Source organism: Nylanderia fulva, unplaced genomic scaffold, assembly GCF_048542155.1.
Source record: "Nylanderia fulva isolate GAGA-0341 unplaced genomic scaffold, ASM4854215v1 Scaffold29, whole genome shotgun sequence".
Classification (NCBI taxonomy): Eukaryota; Metazoa; Arthropoda; class Insecta; order Hymenoptera; family Formicidae; genus Nylanderia; species Nylanderia fulva.
The window spans coordinates 2,717,918-2,737,958 of record NW_028190358.1 but is presented as its reverse complement, the minus strand read 5'-3'; the positions used below and the strand labels follow the sequence as shown (position 1 = coordinate 2,737,958).

Below are 20,041 nucleotides of genomic sequence, written 5' to 3'. Positions count from 1 at the left end.
TACCGCTAGGAAAATAAAGCGGCGAGCCGCGCGCTTCTTATGTATATACTACACGTCCCAGCCCATAGAGACACGGCCGGTACGCATACATGTCGTAGGTATACGTAGGTACGCTCTTTGTCACGAAACACGCTCTCGTATCGCGAATTATACCACCGCGGATACGGTGGTTTCGCGCGAAGCGAACGGAACAGCCAGCCAGAGCGTGTCGCATTGTCCGCTGACTCGGTGATACACATTCGTCATCGCGCGAGGAGAACCCGTTGCGCGAGGGAAAAATTCACGGAGGAAACGCGCGCGAGTAATATACACAATGGGATACACGTTCGAACGGATATACAAAGAAATGTCCGCGCGATACGACACGAACGAACGATACGGGCTGAACTTAATTACGCACCAGCAGTGCGGGAAATGCCATTAATATTCAACTCGCGGAAATATATATCTATATATAGGTTGTTTAAGTATTAATGTTGACACTTTGCGCGTACAGATTGTTCGGCGATTCGAAATCCCAAATTTTACAGTTCCGCTCTCGCGGAAATAAATGAACAAATTTAATTTTTAATCTCTCGAAAAATGTGTCCGTATATGTGTTGCAGTATTATTATTAATGAAATTGAATTTCGTATTTTCGCTCATTAAAATATTCAAAGCATCGGCAAATAACGTCGCGATAATAAATATTAATATTATTACTTTTATAATTATATTGTATATTACGGATTAATTAAAAAATTGAAAATTAGAACATTATAAAAATAGAGCATTCAAAGTATTTCGAACGAATAAATAAATTCGACCTTTTCATTGCACGAATGGCTATAGCTTTTATTTATCGCGCACTTCGCAAGGCTTCTGTATTATTTATATCATGTGTGTAAAGAAAAATATGGAACATAATATCTTTTTAAATCGCGCTCGTTCTTTGTAGCGAGAGTGCGATTAAACGAAATGCATTATACAAGTGCTCGCGGTAAGTTAAGTTTCTCAAGAGGCAACTGAAATACGAGAGTTACCACGGCGCTTCTATCTTTTATTGAATCCTTTAAGAGTTTTCGAACGAGTTCCGAATTTTGTGCAGAACGTCTTTTGTAACATTCCGGTTCTCTAGCGCGAAATTGACACGAGAAGAATGGAATTCGTTATTAAAGGCGTTATTCGAATATTAGATTTCCTTCCCTCGCGCCGCATCGTTCCATTATTTTTTTTTTCGTCCTATATAAGATGATTCGATCGAAGAGAGAAAAAAAATCTTCCAAAAAATCAACGAGCAAATTTGACATCGCCAACATGATTTTCACGTTGCAACCTTCAAGGTGCAGTCAATAAACTCGAAGAATTTCCTGACGTGCTCGCAATGACAACGATGACGACGACGACGATGACGTCGTCGTCGTCGTCGTCGTTGCCTCTTCGTCCGTAACTCGCCGGCTTACCACATGAGCTCTGTGATGCTGATGGTGCATAGTATGATGATGATGGTGCCTCTTCTCCTTCGCGTGGTGCTTGGCGTGGTGCTTGCTGCCGCGATGCGGCGGATAAGTGTGATAAATCATGTTGACGCCGTAGCAGGGCGGCTGGCGTCACCTGACCTCGACGATGCCACACTTGGAGACACCCATCTGCTGGCCGCCGCCCTGATGATGGTGACTCGCCGTCAAGCCGCCCGGCGTCTTCCGCGACACCGACGACGACGTCGTCGTCGTCGTCGTCGTCGTCTCGGCCGGCGACTTCTCGGCATCGTCCCTTCGCGTCGATTCTTCCAGGGCCATATCGCCCTCGTCGTCGTCGTCGTCGATGTTCACGGTGAAGGCAACGCGATGATGCGGCACCAGCTTCATGGTGGTGCCGATGGGCGTCACCGTGGTGGCCGGGTCGAGCTTCACCAAGGCAGCCTGCAGCTCCAGGGCGTCCATCTTCGCGAGAGCACCCGGACACGCTGTCCTCTCCCGGAGTCGAGTTTAGACGATGTTATCTTCCGCTCGTTCGATCGTCTATTATGATAGTCTCGATTACGAGTCCACTATGGTGACATTTCCTCGGCTTCTCCGGTTTTCGCAGAGCAAACCGAAAGCTCCATCGGGAGGAATAACTTGATCCAATGGTTTATCTCTATTTCGCCATCGAGATCTCGCGTCTCTACTTCGGGAGAGTCAGAGTTCTTGCTTCTGAGTTTGACGCGAGGATTCGTCGTAAATGATTTCGATCTGTCGAGATTTATCAGCGTCGTATTGAATCATCACACTTGAATGTTCGTCGCTCTGGTGAAGAGGATCGTCGATAGTATCTCGATGTGCACTCACTCGGAGATGTTTTGAACGGTTTTATGGAAATTTCCAGAAGTAGTTTTCTCACGAATTATCTGTACATTTTCTTTTTTATTACAATTTCATACCCCACCCTGACTTAATAGCGACGGAAAATTATTCACAGAATTTATGCAGAGTGTCTCAAAATCTGGATATTCAAAGACAACCTGCTATAAGATTCATGAATGGAATACCTATGTCGAAACGCTCAAAACTCTAGAAAAAAAAAACATTATATTGAGAAACAAAGTCAATCGGTCTCGAGGACATTTCGCAAGGATAACTCACGATCAGTCGATCACGCACGTCTTTACGTGCAACTAATTTTCGCACAATCATCGACCTCTGATTACATCTAGAATTTTTTTTGCTACGAGAGCGTTGCAGAGGAAACGACGGTCTGTGGGAGAAATGGAAACGACGTTACGATCATACATTGACGGGGAGCAGTTATCCTGCCTCCGTCACGGTCATTATTCGCGAACTACGTCGGAGAGGTCGCGTGACCATCTTCGTTACGTGCTGATAAACGTCGGGTTCATTCCGTTGCGTCTACCGCGAACTACTATTTATTTTATTGTGCCATCCGTCGCCGATCGCCACGAAGGATGGCCGCGAATGCAAATTGGCGGCTGGTACGCCATCAGGCATTTTAAAGTACGTCAGAGAGAGACACATAAGTTTATATTTATAAGCAGATTTAGAAAAGACGGCAACTAAGTCTTGCATATATATATGTGTGTGTAATAAAAATAAAAAATATGACCTGAAAGTAAAACGCGAATTTAAGACTCCTCGGTACTCCGATTTGGTCAACCTTCGAAAGAGTGACGTCAGCGTCGTCGCTGAAATGGGAAAATATGTACGTTTCGTTTATCGTCATCTCCATACGATGCTCGTTTTTATATGTCTCTGGATGTAGATACGTTTCTTAACCGGATTACCAAGATATCAAAGTGTTTTTACGAGAGTTCCAATTGCATTAAAAGTACATTAATGACGCGCGCACAAAGAGGATCGATTACACTCCTTTTTTTTTCATGTCATTGAAATTATTAATTAAAATTCCCCGGCAACGCCCGATACATTAGTTCCCACGTTTTCGCAAGCCTGGAGGCTTTCTTCGCGCGCGTGGGACGCGCGGCCGATCGATGAAAAAAAAAAAAAAAGTCGAAGGGCGGGATAAAGGCGAACGGCATCGGGCTTTGTTTGAATCTGCACGATCGCGTACGGGGACGGATTTCCTGTTATGAGGCAGCGGCCTCTCATCGCGCAGCATGATTCATATTCCCGACGTCTGGCGCGGTGCGCAGACTAGGAGGCAGGAAAATTTGCATACAACATCTAGAAGGTAGACGTTCGTGTATCCGTGCGCCCCGTTGCTCCTTTTGGAAAAGAACCGTCTGAAACCCGAGACCCCTCTAAGAACTCGCGCGTATCAGTGGGTGGACGCGAAGACTATCTATATGCACGTCGGGAGAGGACCACACGAGGTGCGCAATGTCGAAGCTGCAGCGAGATGCGAAACGGTAAGAGGTCAAATGGCTGTTTTATTGAAAATTTGGATGAGAAAAAATATCGTTTGAAACAAATCTGTATACACCATTTTTTTTATCCCGCCTCCTAATTTGACGACGGATTCTACAGACTGGAAAGTCGACGATAAAAAAAAGATAAACGAGATTCTTAGAAAAATGAGATCCCTTTTCGACATGGCAGTTTCTTCGTGGTGGAGCTGGTTTTCTGTGACCAGGTAACCGAACGGGACAGAAGGGATGAACGGCCGGTTAAAGACCCGAGAGACGAAAGAAAAAGAGAGAGAGAAAGAGATCCGTCTGATCACATTTTCGCGCATTAAAGCGTTCCGTAAAACCGCTTAAAAATTCAGGCGGGTCCAAATCTGCGAAGAGAATTACGAATGCGCGCGCGTAAAATCCGTCGCGGCGAATTGTCGTCCCGGGAGAAGAGGGAGGGAGGAAAAAACCGTTTCTTTCTTCAACGCCCAAGTTTTATAGAGAGCTTTATCTTACTTTATGTTCGCGCGCGCAGCCGAAAGCTGCGGGCGCAGGTATTCGCGGGAGGAATTTCAAGGGCACGCGCGGGTTCGCCGTCGAGTCAGTCTGGGTCTCTCTCCTCTCGAAAGGACGGTCAGTGCACCGTCGAGATCCTTTGTGCAAATCGGCGGCGGCCAGCGGTGCGCATCTAAATCACGTTGGCGTGGCATTAAAAGCTATTAGGAACCACCCACGAGACTCGCCGGTCCTTCATCGAGAAAGATCGCGCGACGCGGTCACCTGTCGTCGTTGTTTCAACAACGATGTTTTACGGTGTGCGCTTGCCGTATATACGATTTCCCTGAGTAACAACGTATTATTGCGGCACTTAGCGACACTCGGATATAGAGATAGACGCGGACGAGAAACGTTCGGTATATCGGTTCGTAAAGTCATGCGGCAATTCGCAAGGATCCCAGTGGTGAACAAAGCATCCGAGAGTCGTATGTTGTAGACCCCCTCGGCCCGACAAGCTTACTTAAAGCTGGCACTTAATACCACTTTACAGCTAGGATCTCGGTGAGACGACGGTTTTATTGCCACTCTAATAAAGTAATGGTTCTAGGTGAAGTCGGCCGCGGCGATATGAAGTTGTCCAATCTCACCGGCGCGGCAAGAAAACTGATTTCTTTCCGAGCATAAAAAGGGTATATAATCGCGCGAAACTACGGATTGATAGAGCGAACTTGATTGCGAAGGAGAGAGAGAGATGCGTTTCGCAGAATGCATCCTGGAACAACGGACGGACAATGGTACTTGGAGTGTTTAAAACGTCACGATCTTATATCGTTGTGAGAGACGAAAGAAGAATCAACACAATAAGAAGAGAGAAAAGAAGAGATGTTAAAGAGAAAAGAGAAGACGGTAAAGAAACAAGCACGGTAGTCTCATTCGCAGTCATAATGACAACGTTTCTATCCACCGTAACTACTCGGCGTCAAGCTGCAGATAATTAAAGGGCGTGGAGAGGCCGTAAGCAGGTATATACGCGCAAAAATACCGGAAGTAACTCCCCAGTCCGAGCATCGGCTAGATCGTAGCCGAGTCTTATGCGCTTAATAAGTGGGAAACTGTTTGCCGATACCGCCTGGATTCGATCTCACGCCGCCATTAATCTCCGGGGAATGCGAAGACTCATGCTTGCGAGAATGCGATCCTCCCAGTTGAACGTAATCGAAAAAAAAAAAAAAAATTAATAAAACGCTCGTTCTCCCCGACCGTGTATATCCGGGTTAAAAATTCCCGAGTGATATTAAAAGTTTAATTATCGTTTTGCATTTTGTTTCGTACAACAATCCGTAGAACAAAAATTGCAAATTGCAATCAAATCCGCGCTTGATTCACCGCATATTTTTCGAAATTTTCGTGTTCAAAATATTTCATTTGCGCAGTGGAAAAAGAGAAGGTATACGCAAGACGCAGAATTACAGGCGAAAACAACCTTGAAAGCGCGAGATTACATTTGTAGATTTAATTAACACGGTTTCCACTTATTTTTTTTTCAAACCGTATTAGGTTGGACTATCATCCCTCGGAGGGAACGGCCGTTATACCCCTCGTTTCCTACGCACAGAACCGTCTCGTAATTTCTCATTAATCAATTAAGCGCAGCAGTATAATGAAGTTTATTCATCAATAAAGTGCCAAGTTATTTAAGTTGGTATGCAGCCCCTGCCATATCTCGGAACTCGTGTACCGCTAACTCGCGCTTGCTCAAGCAATTATGTACAATGATGATCCAAGTTATGCGATACCTCCTCGCTACCGTAGCCTTATAATACAGTTTTCGTGCAGCGCACTAAATTGCAGCCGCTCCCACATTTGTTCAAACAATAAAATATTAAAAGAACATATTGAAAACTAAAAATAAAATATTAAAGGAACGCAAAAATTATAATTGAAATTCCTAGACTTTTAGATAATCTTTTATAAACTAGATTTTATTATCAAAATTAAAACCCGTTGCATACTTAAGAAGTTGATTACAAGTTTCGAATTAACTCGTCGAATCGAGGCAACCGATATTTTCTTTGCAATTCACTATGACTTCGCAAAATTATAATATCGAGTGAGACACGATTTCGTTCTTCATCGAAAGAGCAACCCCCTTAAAAAGCCGCGCGCGATCGAAGTTGCGTGATAGGAGAACCAAAGAGGCCCCTCAGCCACCGGCTGTGATCCTCGAACTTAAGCGAAGCGTAGCTCGATTACACGATTAATGTCGGCAATGCACGAAACGTCGATATTAATAAAGGGGACGAAGAGAGAGAAAGAGCAGCGGCAGAGTACATTTTCTATTAGCCTCGCGGTGTATTCACGGTTAAACATGAACGCAATTCGATCAAGAGGGAAAAGAGAGGGAAAGAAGGAGGTTCACCGCCCGTTATATCACCCGGTTAACGATGGGTGGAGATCGAGGCACTTTCCTCATTTTTTTCTCCTCCTTTCTTTCTGCCTCGCGCCCTTCTCCGGCAGCAACTTGTTTTTAAGTGGGGTTACGTGATGGGGGTCGCTTGTTATTGCCACATAATATCGGCACCGTCACGTAAGTGCTAAGTGCAAAAGCTGTTGCTCAGCAACAGTTGCTGTCGCTATTGCTGTCGCTGTTGCTGCTGTCGCGGCGAGATTAGCCGTGGTAGGCGATAATCAGGGTAATAACGAACTCCGCGGAACCGACCCGTTTCTTCTCTTATCCGCCGACTATCTATGAACTCTCTCGCGATTTCGTGCTTTTTTTCCCCTGGAGCGAGCCTCGGGCGCTCCGTTTTACGGCGAGAGTATCTTAGCCATCGGCAACCTGCTTCGGCGCGTCCATCAATCCTTTCGACCGAAGTCTATTTTTCACCGAAGAATCTGGCCTATTTTCTCGGAGATCTCTGCAAGATTTTCTATTCTCCTCGACCTCGAAACGCGCGCCAAAGGAAGATCAGTTCCGATTTATAAAAATAATTATCGCGAAATAAATACAATGAAACACCACATTTATTAAACATTAATTACAATTTCGAAAGAAAATCAATGAAAATTCCACGCATCTAAAAATCTTACTACATAGTAGTATATAAAAGAAGCAATAAAATTATCTATCCGATTCTTGAAAAGAAGTGAACGATTGAAGAAAATGTCCGCAAGCGTTGCTTCGGAGATAAGCCTGGGCACAATTGATAACAAGTGGCACCGTATATAGAATCAAATAAATGGGCAATTTCGCCCAGAGCGGAAGAAATCGCAGGCGTTATACAAAGGAAGAAACACATAGATATATCAGATAGAATCGAAAGAGCAATTGAAAAAATCATAAACTCTGTATTTGCGGAATTCAATTCAATCCTCGATTTACGATAATAAATGATCGAGAAGATAGTAGCTGTATAATATATATATATATAGACCTATCAATTTATGATATTGATTCAATGATAATATAACAAAATGGTATCGGATTAAGTTAAAGCTAACAAGATATCGGATAGAGAAATACAATACGTAACACGTTTTCTCATAATGAAGCAAAGCACCATATTTCTGTAATAAGATTTGTAATAAAAAATATGTACTTCGCCGTGTCCCAGAAAGACTTATTGCACGTGTCACTCTTCTAAGGTTTCGGAGAGCGGGAGTTGGCAAATTGTAAACATACCGCAGTTTATATCGAGAGACGAGCGTTTCGTAACCATCGGCAAACGTTTATTCGCGATAACTGCCGCATCGGGATTGAACGAGATGATTTATCGATTCCGAAGCGAAGCGCTGGTGCGAGTCGAAATGAGATACGAAATGACTTTACGGACCCTCGAAAGTATCTTTCGTTCTTTTATCAAGTTTTTTTTTTTCTCGTAATTGTTGGCGAAATAAACTGCCGGAAAATTTGCTTTTATTTTCGTGGTTGCATCCATTCTCTTTTTTTCATTAATTAATATAGGAGGGAAGTATGTACATATACACGCTATAGGTACACACACTTGGAAGTTACAAAGACAACACACTCGCAAAGCAGAATATGAAGAAGAAGAACGGAAGAATGTCACGAAACGGCGGAGACAAACTGCGTCCATTTGCGGCACGTGAAGGGATTATGGTGGATCCTGTATAAAAGCCCGGCGAATTGCGCATGCTGGAAATTTCCGGAATGCATTTTTCACGAGAACCGGGATACGCGGTGCGAGAGACTTTTCACATGTGATAGGATTACATATTCTAGCTTTTGTCCTAAACCAATTAAAATACCAATACGAGGGAGAAAATTAAAAAATAATGTAACAAATGCATATATATATATATATATATAAGAGATTGTCAGATGGCTCGAGGCGAAATGTCTAATCCCAGATGCAATGCTCAAACGTCGTTTCGCCGGAAAGTACAAACAGTATAAGCAAGGAGAAGGCCATCGCGTGCACTTTATAGTGCACACGTGTCAAGGAAGAATAGAGATAGAGTTCGGTCTACGCGACTGTTGTAAAATTTTACTTCGTGCTGTACGTAGAAATGTATTATACGTAGAATGTACTTCGATACTGGTTGGTCGGCCTGATTTACATCGCGTAACCTGTGAAACTTGAACGGGAAATGGAACCGAGTAAGAAATCGATGTTGCACGTAATACGTATTTCTCGCGAAAGTATTTTTTTTTATTTTTATTTTATTTATTTTTTTTTTCAATTTCTAAGCTGTCAACATCTCAACATAGGTATACATAGAGAATGCCTATTTATCGACAACGAAGCGTTATTTTTCCAAACAAAATATTTCGCACGAGACTCAAATCGGAAATTGCAATAGAAAAATATTCGAAGCACGAAAATGTTTTTTTAATTTCGCGACGATGCGACGCGAACGTCCACGTGTTTCACCGACTGCAATTCTTTCGTGTATACACACACACATATATTTATATATATTATATATACCGATTCTTTCTATGTATATTTCTTTCGTTTTTTTTCACACAAAACTATATACGCTCACATCAATTGAGCGCAAAATTCTATTTCTTCGAACTTCTGAGGGTTTCGCCTGTTGCACTCAATTCGCGAGTCACGAGGGATCGATCGCCGGTCGATCGATCGGAATTAGTGCCGGACGATAAATCAATCAACAGCTGGAATTTGCTTAAGCATGATCAATTAACACGCCCGGTTAATGATTTATCACGACAATATGTCCAATATGCATGTAGTTGTACGATCGGTATATGTTCAGCGATTACTCTTTGATCTCCCTTTCTCTCTCTTTTGACTCATTAACTTTTATATAGTCCGACCAATTTTAGATTTTAGATTTTCAAAATCCGTCAATCACGTATAAAAATACAATAATAAATTTAATTGAAAATTACTTTCTCTTTTGACAAAATACAATTTATCTAATTTTACAATAAAAGAAAAATTTATAAAAATTGTATACGCGCGTCGAGAACTGTTGCGAAATTTAATTTCCGTGTTTTGTAATCTTCCCGCAAAGACGCTTATTAAATAAAACTCGAGTATATATGACTTTCCAAAAACGCTCCTTTTATAGACCATAAACGCTCAACTTTGTGCGGCACAAGCATTGTTTTAAATTTTAATCATATAGTACTTGTCTACTGATTTTCTCACGGACGTACTTAATAACTTATATTAAACGAATCTTAATTACCCGAATGAATCCAAAGCGCCTGTTTCAAAAATGACAATATGGGCATAGATGATTCACTTTACGCAAGGCAAGGGTTAATGCTTTAATTGTCTCTTCGACCTTCATCAGCCGCAAAGAAACGTTTCAAGTCCCTGTTACATATCCTTTCTCCCATATACGAAATTATACATGTATATACATATGTATATACATACATATATATATATATATATATATATATAGAGAGAGAGAGAGAGAGAGAGAGAGAGAGAGAAAGCCGCTTTAAAATTTTCATCCGCTTTTGCTTGTTAGAAGCCGAGATCAGATATCAGAGATCGCAATTAAATATTAAAATGGAGAGCGGATACATTACTATTCTTTTCAGGTTTCAGATATTCTCGTGGGCGTTCGTAATGCTCGTAGATCTCTCTCCTAGACAATACGCGTGTAACGCCTGAGCAGATAAAACGATCTCGCATCTGCGAACGTATCGTAATGGGTCCGCTTGAGTCACGCTCGGGCATTCTTACGATATTTTCGCGCTCGCCACCTGGCTTCATATCGCGGGTCTCGCCCCGAACGTCGGGTATTTTACGCACCTCGGATGTGTTTACGAGCTGGTGCGAGCTTGAATCTACACGTGCGGAACGAGATTCTGGGTATCGCTGCGAGAGCAAGATGCTGACGACGACGATGACGACATGGACGTCGGTCGATCGATCGATCGTCGCGAGGGCGAAACCTCCAACACGTCTCTCCCATGTTCGAGTTTCAGCTATATGTTCCTACGGGAATGTTCCGATGTCTGTGTGGCCGACTCCGAAAAATACCGATAGGGAATAAGAAATCGTAGACTCGAAGATTTTCAAGAGTTATTCCTGCTCGCTGTTGGAATTCGAGGTTGAATTCCGTACAATGAAAATGTAGATTTATATTGCTGAACATCAAACAGAGAGAGTGCATTTTATAATCATATATTTTACTTAATATTTAATTATAAAAAAAAATAAAAAATGCCATTAATTAAATCAATGAGAAATTGTTCACGTTCATGTTTCTTAATATTTTATTATAAATGAATTTGTGTGTAAATTTGCCAATGTAATATAATGCAATTACTAATTTTATTGATTATAGCAAAGTTTAACCCGCAACACACGCGCATAGATATGAATTCGAGATAATTTTAATAAATTTGTTTGTAATTAAATATAAAAGTAAACAAATTAGATATACTGCGTATTGAATTGTCGTTTTAATTGTTAAAATAGAATTTATTGGCGTACTATAAATTGTCGCTGACACGTATGATGATAAAAATGCGGGATTTGCACGAACAATTTATCCGCAGCAGTAAATACAACGATTATAACGCAACGGTGACAGGCTTTATGCCGTTTGCGAAGTATATTTTGCAAAACGAAGAGCACCGTTTCGAGTATTATACCATATTATAGCTCATTAAATCCGACAGATGGTAATCCCCTGTTTATATCGCATTCGACTTACTTTCTGCTACGCGTCAACGCTCGTGCCAACTTTCCCATATAGCGTTCAAAACATGTCCTGCGACTCCTTCCTATCCTCTACTCTTCGAAACTCGACTTGCATCTACGCTCGAAATTGAATAAAAAAAAAAATTAATTTAACTAAAATATATGTTCGTCCAAAAATCCGTATTCGAATTCGTTTGCATTGATTTTTCTGACCGCCAAACGAGGCCATGTAGCTTCTCCCGAGCGTGTTGCCACATCGGTCATGGCTGCGACACGATCGCTATATAGACACGATCGTTGATATAATAGATCCACGCAAGTCTCTCGCACGCGATCGCACGTTCAGTTCGAGTTGACGCATGCATGAATACGTAAAAGATGTACACGGGACGAAATATTATTTTGGAATAGCGATCGCGATAAATTCGTGTTTATACGCTAAACAAGTATAGCAGCTGAAAAGAAAATCGCGGCTATACAATTTTCGAGGCTAATTGGGCGAATTATTTCAACGTGATTGCTCGATTACTGACAGATCAATTTAAAAGTCCTTTTAATGCCCGTTGCTGTCTCTCAATAACGGGTATAGTTTCAGAACTAATTTGCAGTTCTCTCACTCTCTCTTTTTCTCTATATAATTCAAGAGACTGCCGCTTGAATACAGACAACGACATACGCGTCTCTTGAACAATTTAATTAGTCAAACGCAATTTGTCAAATGAATACAGTTTCCTACATAGATTTCTATAAATATAAATAATTCACATAATTAATCTTTAATTTTTATGATAAACTGTATGATATATATAATAACTTTTCAAATTTTTTCAACCAAGATTTATATGTATATTATTTCTTCCTGTTTTTTTAAGAATAACTTTATCGATACACAACTCACGCTAGGAAGTCAAACTCGATCGAGTAGACTTTTTTCAGAGGTATACGTGAAACGAATTGGCAAACTTGATTTCACACGTTTTACGCAGTTTCTTCCTCAACTTCGTCCTCTCGTCATAAACTGGTAGTAAAACGGACGTATACAATCGCGAAAAAGAAAAATTGCAAAGTACAAGGAAGCCTCGTAAATACGTTTCGTGCTTATACACTTTCCTGCTGGCGATGACCTCTCGCGAGGTCGTGTCGGTTGATCCCGATCGTAAATCTAAACAGCAAAGTTAGGGTCAGTTCCGATCGATGAAATTTGCTCTCGGCAATCTCCTCTCCTCTTTTTCTCTCTACATCATAATCTTATAGATATATAGATATACAGAAGGGAAAAATGAAAATCTCATTAACCACGATGAACGACAACGCTGTTAACCGGCCCGTATACAAGTGCGGTGTCGAAACAAGACGATGTCGTCGACCGACACTCAAAGAGATTCGCGCGTGCACTATTTCGCCTTTTGACTTTTTTTCAGGATTTTTCACCTTCGGAACTTTTTCGAAACTTCTCCACTATATACACACATACACGCGCGCGCGCGCGCCCACACGAGAACACTTCTCTCGTCTTCTCGTCGGCAGTTTCGAACGAATGGGAGCGGCACACGTCGTCGTTGAGCGCGGAAAAACGGGCCGACTTCCTCGAATAAAAACGACACCGCGACACACAATGCGACGGCGACGGCGACGACGGCGCCGACACGTTTGCGAATCCCGATGAGAAGACACGACGACGACTCCCGCGCGCTCGCACACTCGCTGGACCACCCTCGGAGCGCCCGCGATTCTGCGACTCACCCTTCGTCTCTCGCTCGCTCACCCGGTCCGGCGTTATACGCCGACGAACCACCCTTACCGGATTTGCCCCCTCCTGCCGCGCCTCCCTACCTAGGAAACGAGGGAGTTCGCTGGGGTGGGATCAATATGAGGTTGGACAAACGCGGGAAATTTGCGCGCAGGTCCTTTCCACCCTCGACGCGCGATGGATACACACCCCTTCCCGACGTCTGTCCCTATACCGTCTATATATCCGTGCCCAACCCCGACGTTCTTTTCTTTTCTTTTCCTTTTTTGTTGTGTTCGTGACCCGACGAGAGAACCGCCAACGAGAAAAGTCGAGGCCTCGATCGGTCGCCCCGTTTTCCTTCCACGACCCTCACCTGATCGCACCTTCCTTCGTCTACTCGCGTTAGCCCTGACGCCCCTGACTCACATACGTTATTCTCATCCCCTATAATACAGGATGTGGCTAAAGAGCTGGGGCTAAGTGAATTTCTCTGCTGTCGGATAACCCTCGTAGGCAGCGATTTCTGTCTCGATATTGAAAGCCCATGGATGTTACACAATCACTCGTAATCATTTATCCACTCACAGAATCTTACCGTCTCTCTCGTTCTAAATTAATTGATTTTAGAACCTTAGATTTGAATTTATCAAGATTTTTATTTTTTAAATAAAATAAGGATTGTTTCTTTCTTCGTTATCGCGTCTTTGAGAAACATGAAAAATATAGATGAGCAAAGTTACGACTTGTACATTTTATATATTATTTGGTATAATATAATATGTACATATACTTTAATTAAATTACATGTATCTTTTCCTTAATTTAAAGATAAATTTTTACAACCGTACATTTCCGTATTTTTATCTAGCTTCTTTTCTTACTCCTGGTTCTAATTATAACTATATGGTCTCTTCTCTGACATTTTTATTTTCTCATTTAAATACTTTATATTACTTTCTTATTTTGTTACATTTTCATATATGTTTTCAAGGAAAGATATATCCTCTCACCATCAACTATACTAAATTCCTACCACCGCGTTAAACTTTTGATATAATTCTATCACTTTTTTCTTTTCGAGATTTAAACGCGGAAAATTGATATTATTCGCAACGCGCTCTCGAGAAGTTGCCGAAATTCAAGGATAATTATTAACGTCGTCGTGTTTGGCAAAAGTTCTCGAAATGCCTCGCGTAACAAAGTTCCTTCTTTACGAGCGAGTCGAGAGTCATGCGAAACAACTACGCTCGCAATTCGAGAGCCGTTTTCCGAACCGGCAAAAAAAATTTTAATGAACTATAAAGCGTCGCATGAGCATACCTTATCATACGGCCGATGTAAGAGAGAAGTTATAGACCGTAAACTCGCGACGCGTTACGCAGCTCGTAGCGCGTCGCGGAGTCGTTCCGCTTTTAATCGGCACCGTCATCCGTTCCTAGAAACGTGCGGCTCTTATTCCATCTTCCACGCGGGAGAAGAACAGGTTTCCGCGATGAGCGAACTTTTTCGCGAAATCCCGTGGGAACGTCTTGGCGAATGCCCTCTCGATTAGCGCCGCACCATATCGGGAAAATATACTATAACTCCCGATGTGACCAAATGGATTTTCCAATTCGCGCTTCCACTTTTAACGAAACGACACGTAAAAAGGATAAAATCACAGTCTATAATATAAAAAATATAATAATGAATATTATAATAAATTTATTATTAATAGATTATTATAATAAAAAAATAATAAATGAATATTAATAATAAAATGTCATCCAAGATATTTTAATATTTTTATCGTGCAGGAAAAATGGTCGATTTATTTACGCGGTTCGGCGAATCGTCATGCTTCTTGTCGAGCAAATTTCAACGATGAGTGAATTTTTCCGCGAATTTTCGTGAATAGATCCTAAAGAAGCGCGTCTGGGTCGACTTCATTGATATTCAACTTTTCAGCAGCGTTATATACACAGGGAGATCGATACGCGCGATACATACACCCACGTTACAGCCTCCATCGTTATTTTCTTCCGCTTCCTTTCCTCCAGCCTGCTCTCCCACGACGGAAGTAATCAATTAACAGCGCTTTCATGCAAACAAACGGGATTCGACACAAAACAAACGCGTAGATAAGCTTCTGATTTTCCGATTACGATGAATAAGAACCCGCGTTTTCCATCGACGTAGTTTGCGGGAGCGCGATATGAACCTTTGCTCTATTTGTTTGAGAGAGTGCTAATTAATGTTGCCATATCCGCGCGGAGTTTCCATGTTGAATTATAATTTCGCGTTCCAAATAAAACGCCTTCTGAGAACTTCAGCATCTTAGCACGGGATGGAGGATGTACGCGATAATGTTATTTGATGAAACGATTTCCATTGCTATTTGATTTAATAAAATATTACTACTTGATTTAATCAAATATTATGCGCGTGAGCGAATAGGTTAAAAGTCAGAACTCCATATAGACTTGATCAAATCACGTCGAAATATCATTGTGCATCTATCAATTTATCACGTAAATAATTACAGTCATCGGCCCACGCTCAACTTCGGAAAAATATTATTTCTACGCATCCTCGCTCGCATCTGTCCTGAGTTTCTCTCTGGATCTCATGTTATCGTTATAGGTATCGAGACACTTATTCGTTAAATAATAAATAGACGGTATCGTTATATTATTAATAAAGAATCGATCTACTCACTCTTATTGGAGTCTATTATTTAGTTGTATACTGGCGTATACTCGTCGTCTACTCTTAAGCTCCCTAAAAAAAAATTCTATTGCATAGGCTCGAAACGAACAGATGACACGACTTGACTGGCGCATCTGATTATTGATGCAATCGAACGCATACCACATGGTAGATACAAAGAAACGTTTCATCGTTGCATCAGCGTTGAATTACATTTCATACGATCGCACTTCCGCTTCTTGTCACGTAATTATTTCAAGCTTGAGATGTGACTTACCGATGCAAAGTTACAATACAAATTTATGAATGATTACGATTCCAGTATGAGACATAATTCGAGTGTCAAATCGCGTAACGCGAGAGAAAGAGAGGAGATGAGCTATAAAATCGCGGAGATCAAAGTGAAAGTTTATTTCATACAATTGCTTTCTTTTATCGTCTGGTCTTTAAAACTGTTCGAAAGATGTCTTATAAAAAAAATTAAAATTCGTTTTTGCAAATCATAATCATATTTCTGTGCATTTAAGCCTACGAAATTATTATTCTGCTGGATATAAGGACAGCTACTAGACGACAACGTGCTCACTGAAATAGCTCCAGACTCAGAGTCTTATCAAATTGTCGCGTATTAGTCCACATTATGTTGTTACGGCCTACTCGCCAAGTTTGTTCGAATTGAAACACCCGTACTTACAACGCAGTAAAAGCGGAAACTGGAGCACCAAGTGTTCTTTCTGAAGAGTTTCATGAAAATATTATAAACCATAAGCAAATCGAGAACTTCGCATCCACAGAGAACGACCGTGGAAATGCCGAAGCAACAGTGTCCGTATCCACGAGATCATTGATTACGAGAAGTTCATTCCGATGAGTCAGACGAACTAAAAGTCACTCGCGCATATTATGATAATTATATTTGTATCGTTCAAAAATTATGTAAAATGTAACTGATGTAAATTTAACAAGTAATATAAATCATTAATATTAAAACCAAAACCTTATTTTCACATTATACATAATATTCAGTATATATATTAAAAGTGATATCTGTCGCGTTGGCATTCGCGAATTATTGACTTGCTCGTAATTTCTCAAGCATCAAAGCGACCGCAAATGCCAACGCGATAAATATAAATTATTTCTAAATTGAAGTAGAAAGGTCGATACTCGAATATGCGCAAGTAAAGAAGCAACGGACCAATCGAGAGCCAAACATGATAAAAATGTGCATATTATTTTTATCAAATCGATCGTCGATGATCGAAAATCCAACAAATTATTTTTATTTACTAAATATTTGCACAATACACATATAAATATAAATTTTATATATATATATATATAATATATATTTGTATTTATATGAAAATATGTAACATGTGTGGCATAATTTATATATTTATAGCATACGCGCGAATGAATTCACTCGCGATTGCGATTACATTGAGGTGTCCGATGCCAAATGCCAATTTACGAGCTGGTCGCTAGTGCCAGGCTGCTTTTTAGATGCAGGACGGAATCTGTATTACAGTTAAATCGCTCGTAGCCGCGCCGGGAGTATTTAGCATGGCAATGCGGCAGAGTGAGAGAGATATATATATATATACGTACGACGGCCAATTCTACCGGGAATCTAAATCTCGGCAACGGCGCCCACATGAACTGGCCTGAGAATCGTATACCCGCATTCCGGGACGCAAATGGATAGATTGACAGTCTGATTGAGTGTCAGAGAGTCTCCCGTGTTTACGTATGCACGCGCTCGCAGTTACGTTTCTACATGAGCTTTGTGTACTAACACAGGTCACAACCCAGTCATCGCGAATGAATATTTATGTAACGTTAATTATTGATTTGCATAATCAAGGATCCCACCGGCTTTATCCTTTCATCGCCTAATTTATAATATCTGTGTGAATTAATTTATTTTATATTACGCGCGAATTGTAATAAGGAAGATAATAAATTATATTCGCGGGCAAATAATTGCAGTTTATCATTTAAAATTAATTAAATTATAGTTTTGTGATAATTTTTTCTGTAATATTATCTGTTTCGAAATATTTTCGTAAAATTCTTACCGCTAATATATAAATTAGACGCTGATAGCACACCGTTATTACAGGTGGAAAAAATGTTGGTGCTGTCCTCTCTACAGCATTGTCTCTCGACAGCATCGTAAATGCCCGTTCACAATGTCGGCAAAACAGAATTTCACTGGTCGACATCGCAGTAAACTGCATGTTACAGGGATCTACCACATCCGCGATCGTAAAAGTTAGAACGTTATCTTGTGTAAACAAAATGTATGGCAAACAATAAAGGAGAAATCATTTTTCTTTGCTGTTGAACTTTGTGCTGTTGACAAATTAGCGTGTCTAAAAATTATTTAAAAAATTTCTAAGAAGCAAAACATCTTATTTAGAATCTAAGAAATTATTTTCTCATACACACGGTACACGTGCAGGCTCAATCAAATCATTCAACTTAAAAAAAAAAAACTAGATCATAAATGTACGCTGTTTACTTTCGATGTAAATAGGCTTTTAGATCAGGCGGATACCTTTAATGTTAAATACGAGCTTTTGTCTTACGCACCGAAGCGATCTTAAGCGGTTTAACAACCGGAAACTCGGAGTAATCGTTTATTATATCGTTTGTTAGTTAATTAGTGCGTTAGCTGCGCTTCGTAAAGTCCTCGAGGAACGTTGTGCGTCGATCAGACCGATTCTCACATGTAGCCGTAATAATCTTGTTCGATCGCTCGCAGGGAAACTTGGCGAAAATATGAGAAATATACTGTATCGTCCGTCCAATGATTCTCAACTAGGTCGCCCGAGGATGTCACGAACATCTCATCTCGGAGATGCTGTATCGAAAGACCGTTAAACACGGATACGCTGCATATATCGTTCATTACAGCTACATTTCTCTCTTTGCGTCATCTCACTCGTATACTTATCACCGCGAAGAAAGAGCTAACTTTTATCGAAAATTAGAGACTGCAGAATTTTAGCTATGGTTTGCATAGAGCACTGATGCAAACCGGAATCCGCTTGTTTGTTCGCGGCGTTATCTTCCAGACGTAAGAGTAATGCCATGTGTCCAGATCCGGTTTGCACCGAAGTGCATTCGACCACCATCTGCGTTGACAAAAAGAAATTTCATTTCGGAGAAGAGTAAGAGAGAGACGCACGTGGAAGCGCACAACCGGGTGTATCCGACAGAGAATTTCGGAGCTGCAAATTTCACACTCTCTCTTTCTCTCTGCGCGCGACATATATACGATATCGTTCTAATCTGTTCCATCGCTGTTAATATCTTTCAACAGCGACGATAAACAATTCCGCTGTTCGTAGAGCCGTGCCGGAACGATGGCACCGTTACAATTAGCGTTCGCAACGAGCAATTTCAAGAACAGCGCCTGCAGGACAGGAGAGTCCGGTGCTTATCGCAAGCTCCGATCGGACAGCGAACTCCGCCGACAAGGCGAAGATGAAGGCAAGATAAATTTCGCTTAATGAAATATCATTAAATCACATGACCGGGCCGTCGTTAAGAGCGCTATCTCGAAAACTTTTTACGGGCACGAATAAAAACGCGAAAGTTGTCGGGGAAAATAAAATTTATAGCAATACGCGCGCGGATGCAACCTTTCGGCTTTTTTTGCTGGATAACGTTCGCCGCAACATCATATTGCGTATATGCAAGAGGAAAAAAAAAAGATAAGCTGTCGTGCAAATTTATTCGACTCGTTCCAGGCGGTATCACCTCTCGCGAGATGACATCGATGATATCGCCAATAACGAAAGTGAAATACTTTACGAAATATCTTGCTAAAAATAACTTTTAATTCTTCCGCGTCATGTCATAAATCTAAAATAATGTTTCCATGACGTAATAATGTTTTGTTTTTTAAAGAACGTCTAAATATATGTACGTACTTGTTTCGAAAATTTTTATCCCTACGTTTTTAATAAATATATATCTCTCTTAATTATTTTCTCATATAGTGATCTAAAATTATTCTATGCCAGAAAGATACAGGAAAATTAGTTAGACGAATTTTGATTCCCAAAATATAATTATTCTTCCTAAATATAATTATCGAATAATTTTATAAAAATGTACATCCTT

General features: G+C 40.9%; 3 protein-coding genes across 9 annotated transcripts in view; 1 reads left to right on the top strand and 2 right to left on the bottom strand.

The window, feature by feature from the left end:
• The window catches only part of LOC114945851 (UPF0669 protein C6orf120 homolog), a 120,089-nt gene that overhangs the window by 32,862 nt on the left and 67,186 nt on the right, over positions 1 to 20,041 (top strand). The gene's annotated exons all lie outside the window — the stretch shown is intronic.
• Positions 1 to 20,041, bottom strand: part of LOC114945841 (uncharacterized) — a 148,313-nt gene that overhangs the window by 67,121 nt on the left and 61,151 nt on the right. The window lies entirely within an intron of this gene.
• On the bottom strand, positions 1,534 to 13,244 carry LOC114945848 (uncharacterized). Of its 4 annotated transcripts, XM_085484110.1 has the most exons (3): positions 12,916 to 13,244; positions 2,510 to 2,531; positions 1,534 to 2,411 (listed from the first exon to the last, which is right to left on the bottom strand). In XM_085484110.1, the coding sequence occupies exon 3, from the start codon at positions 1,920 to 1,922 to the stop codon at positions 1,590 to 1,592; it is 333 nt and encodes a 110-aa protein (XP_085340236.1). In that variant the 5' UTR covers positions 1,923 to 2,411; positions 2,510 to 2,531; positions 12,916 to 13,244; the 3' UTR covers positions 1,534 to 1,589. The 4 variants fall into 4 exon arrangements, with proteins under 4 accessions (XP_085340236.1, XP_029178021.2, XP_085340237.1 ...); XM_029322188.2 differs by having other exon boundaries at positions 1,534 to 2,531; XM_085484111.1 differs by lacking the exon at positions 2,510 to 2,531.

Coding starts and splice junctions, on each gene's coding strand:
- LOC114945848 (XM_029322188.2), bottom strand. CDS start 1,922: ATGGACGCCCTGGAGCTGCAGGCTGCCTTGGTGAAGCTCGACCCGGCC.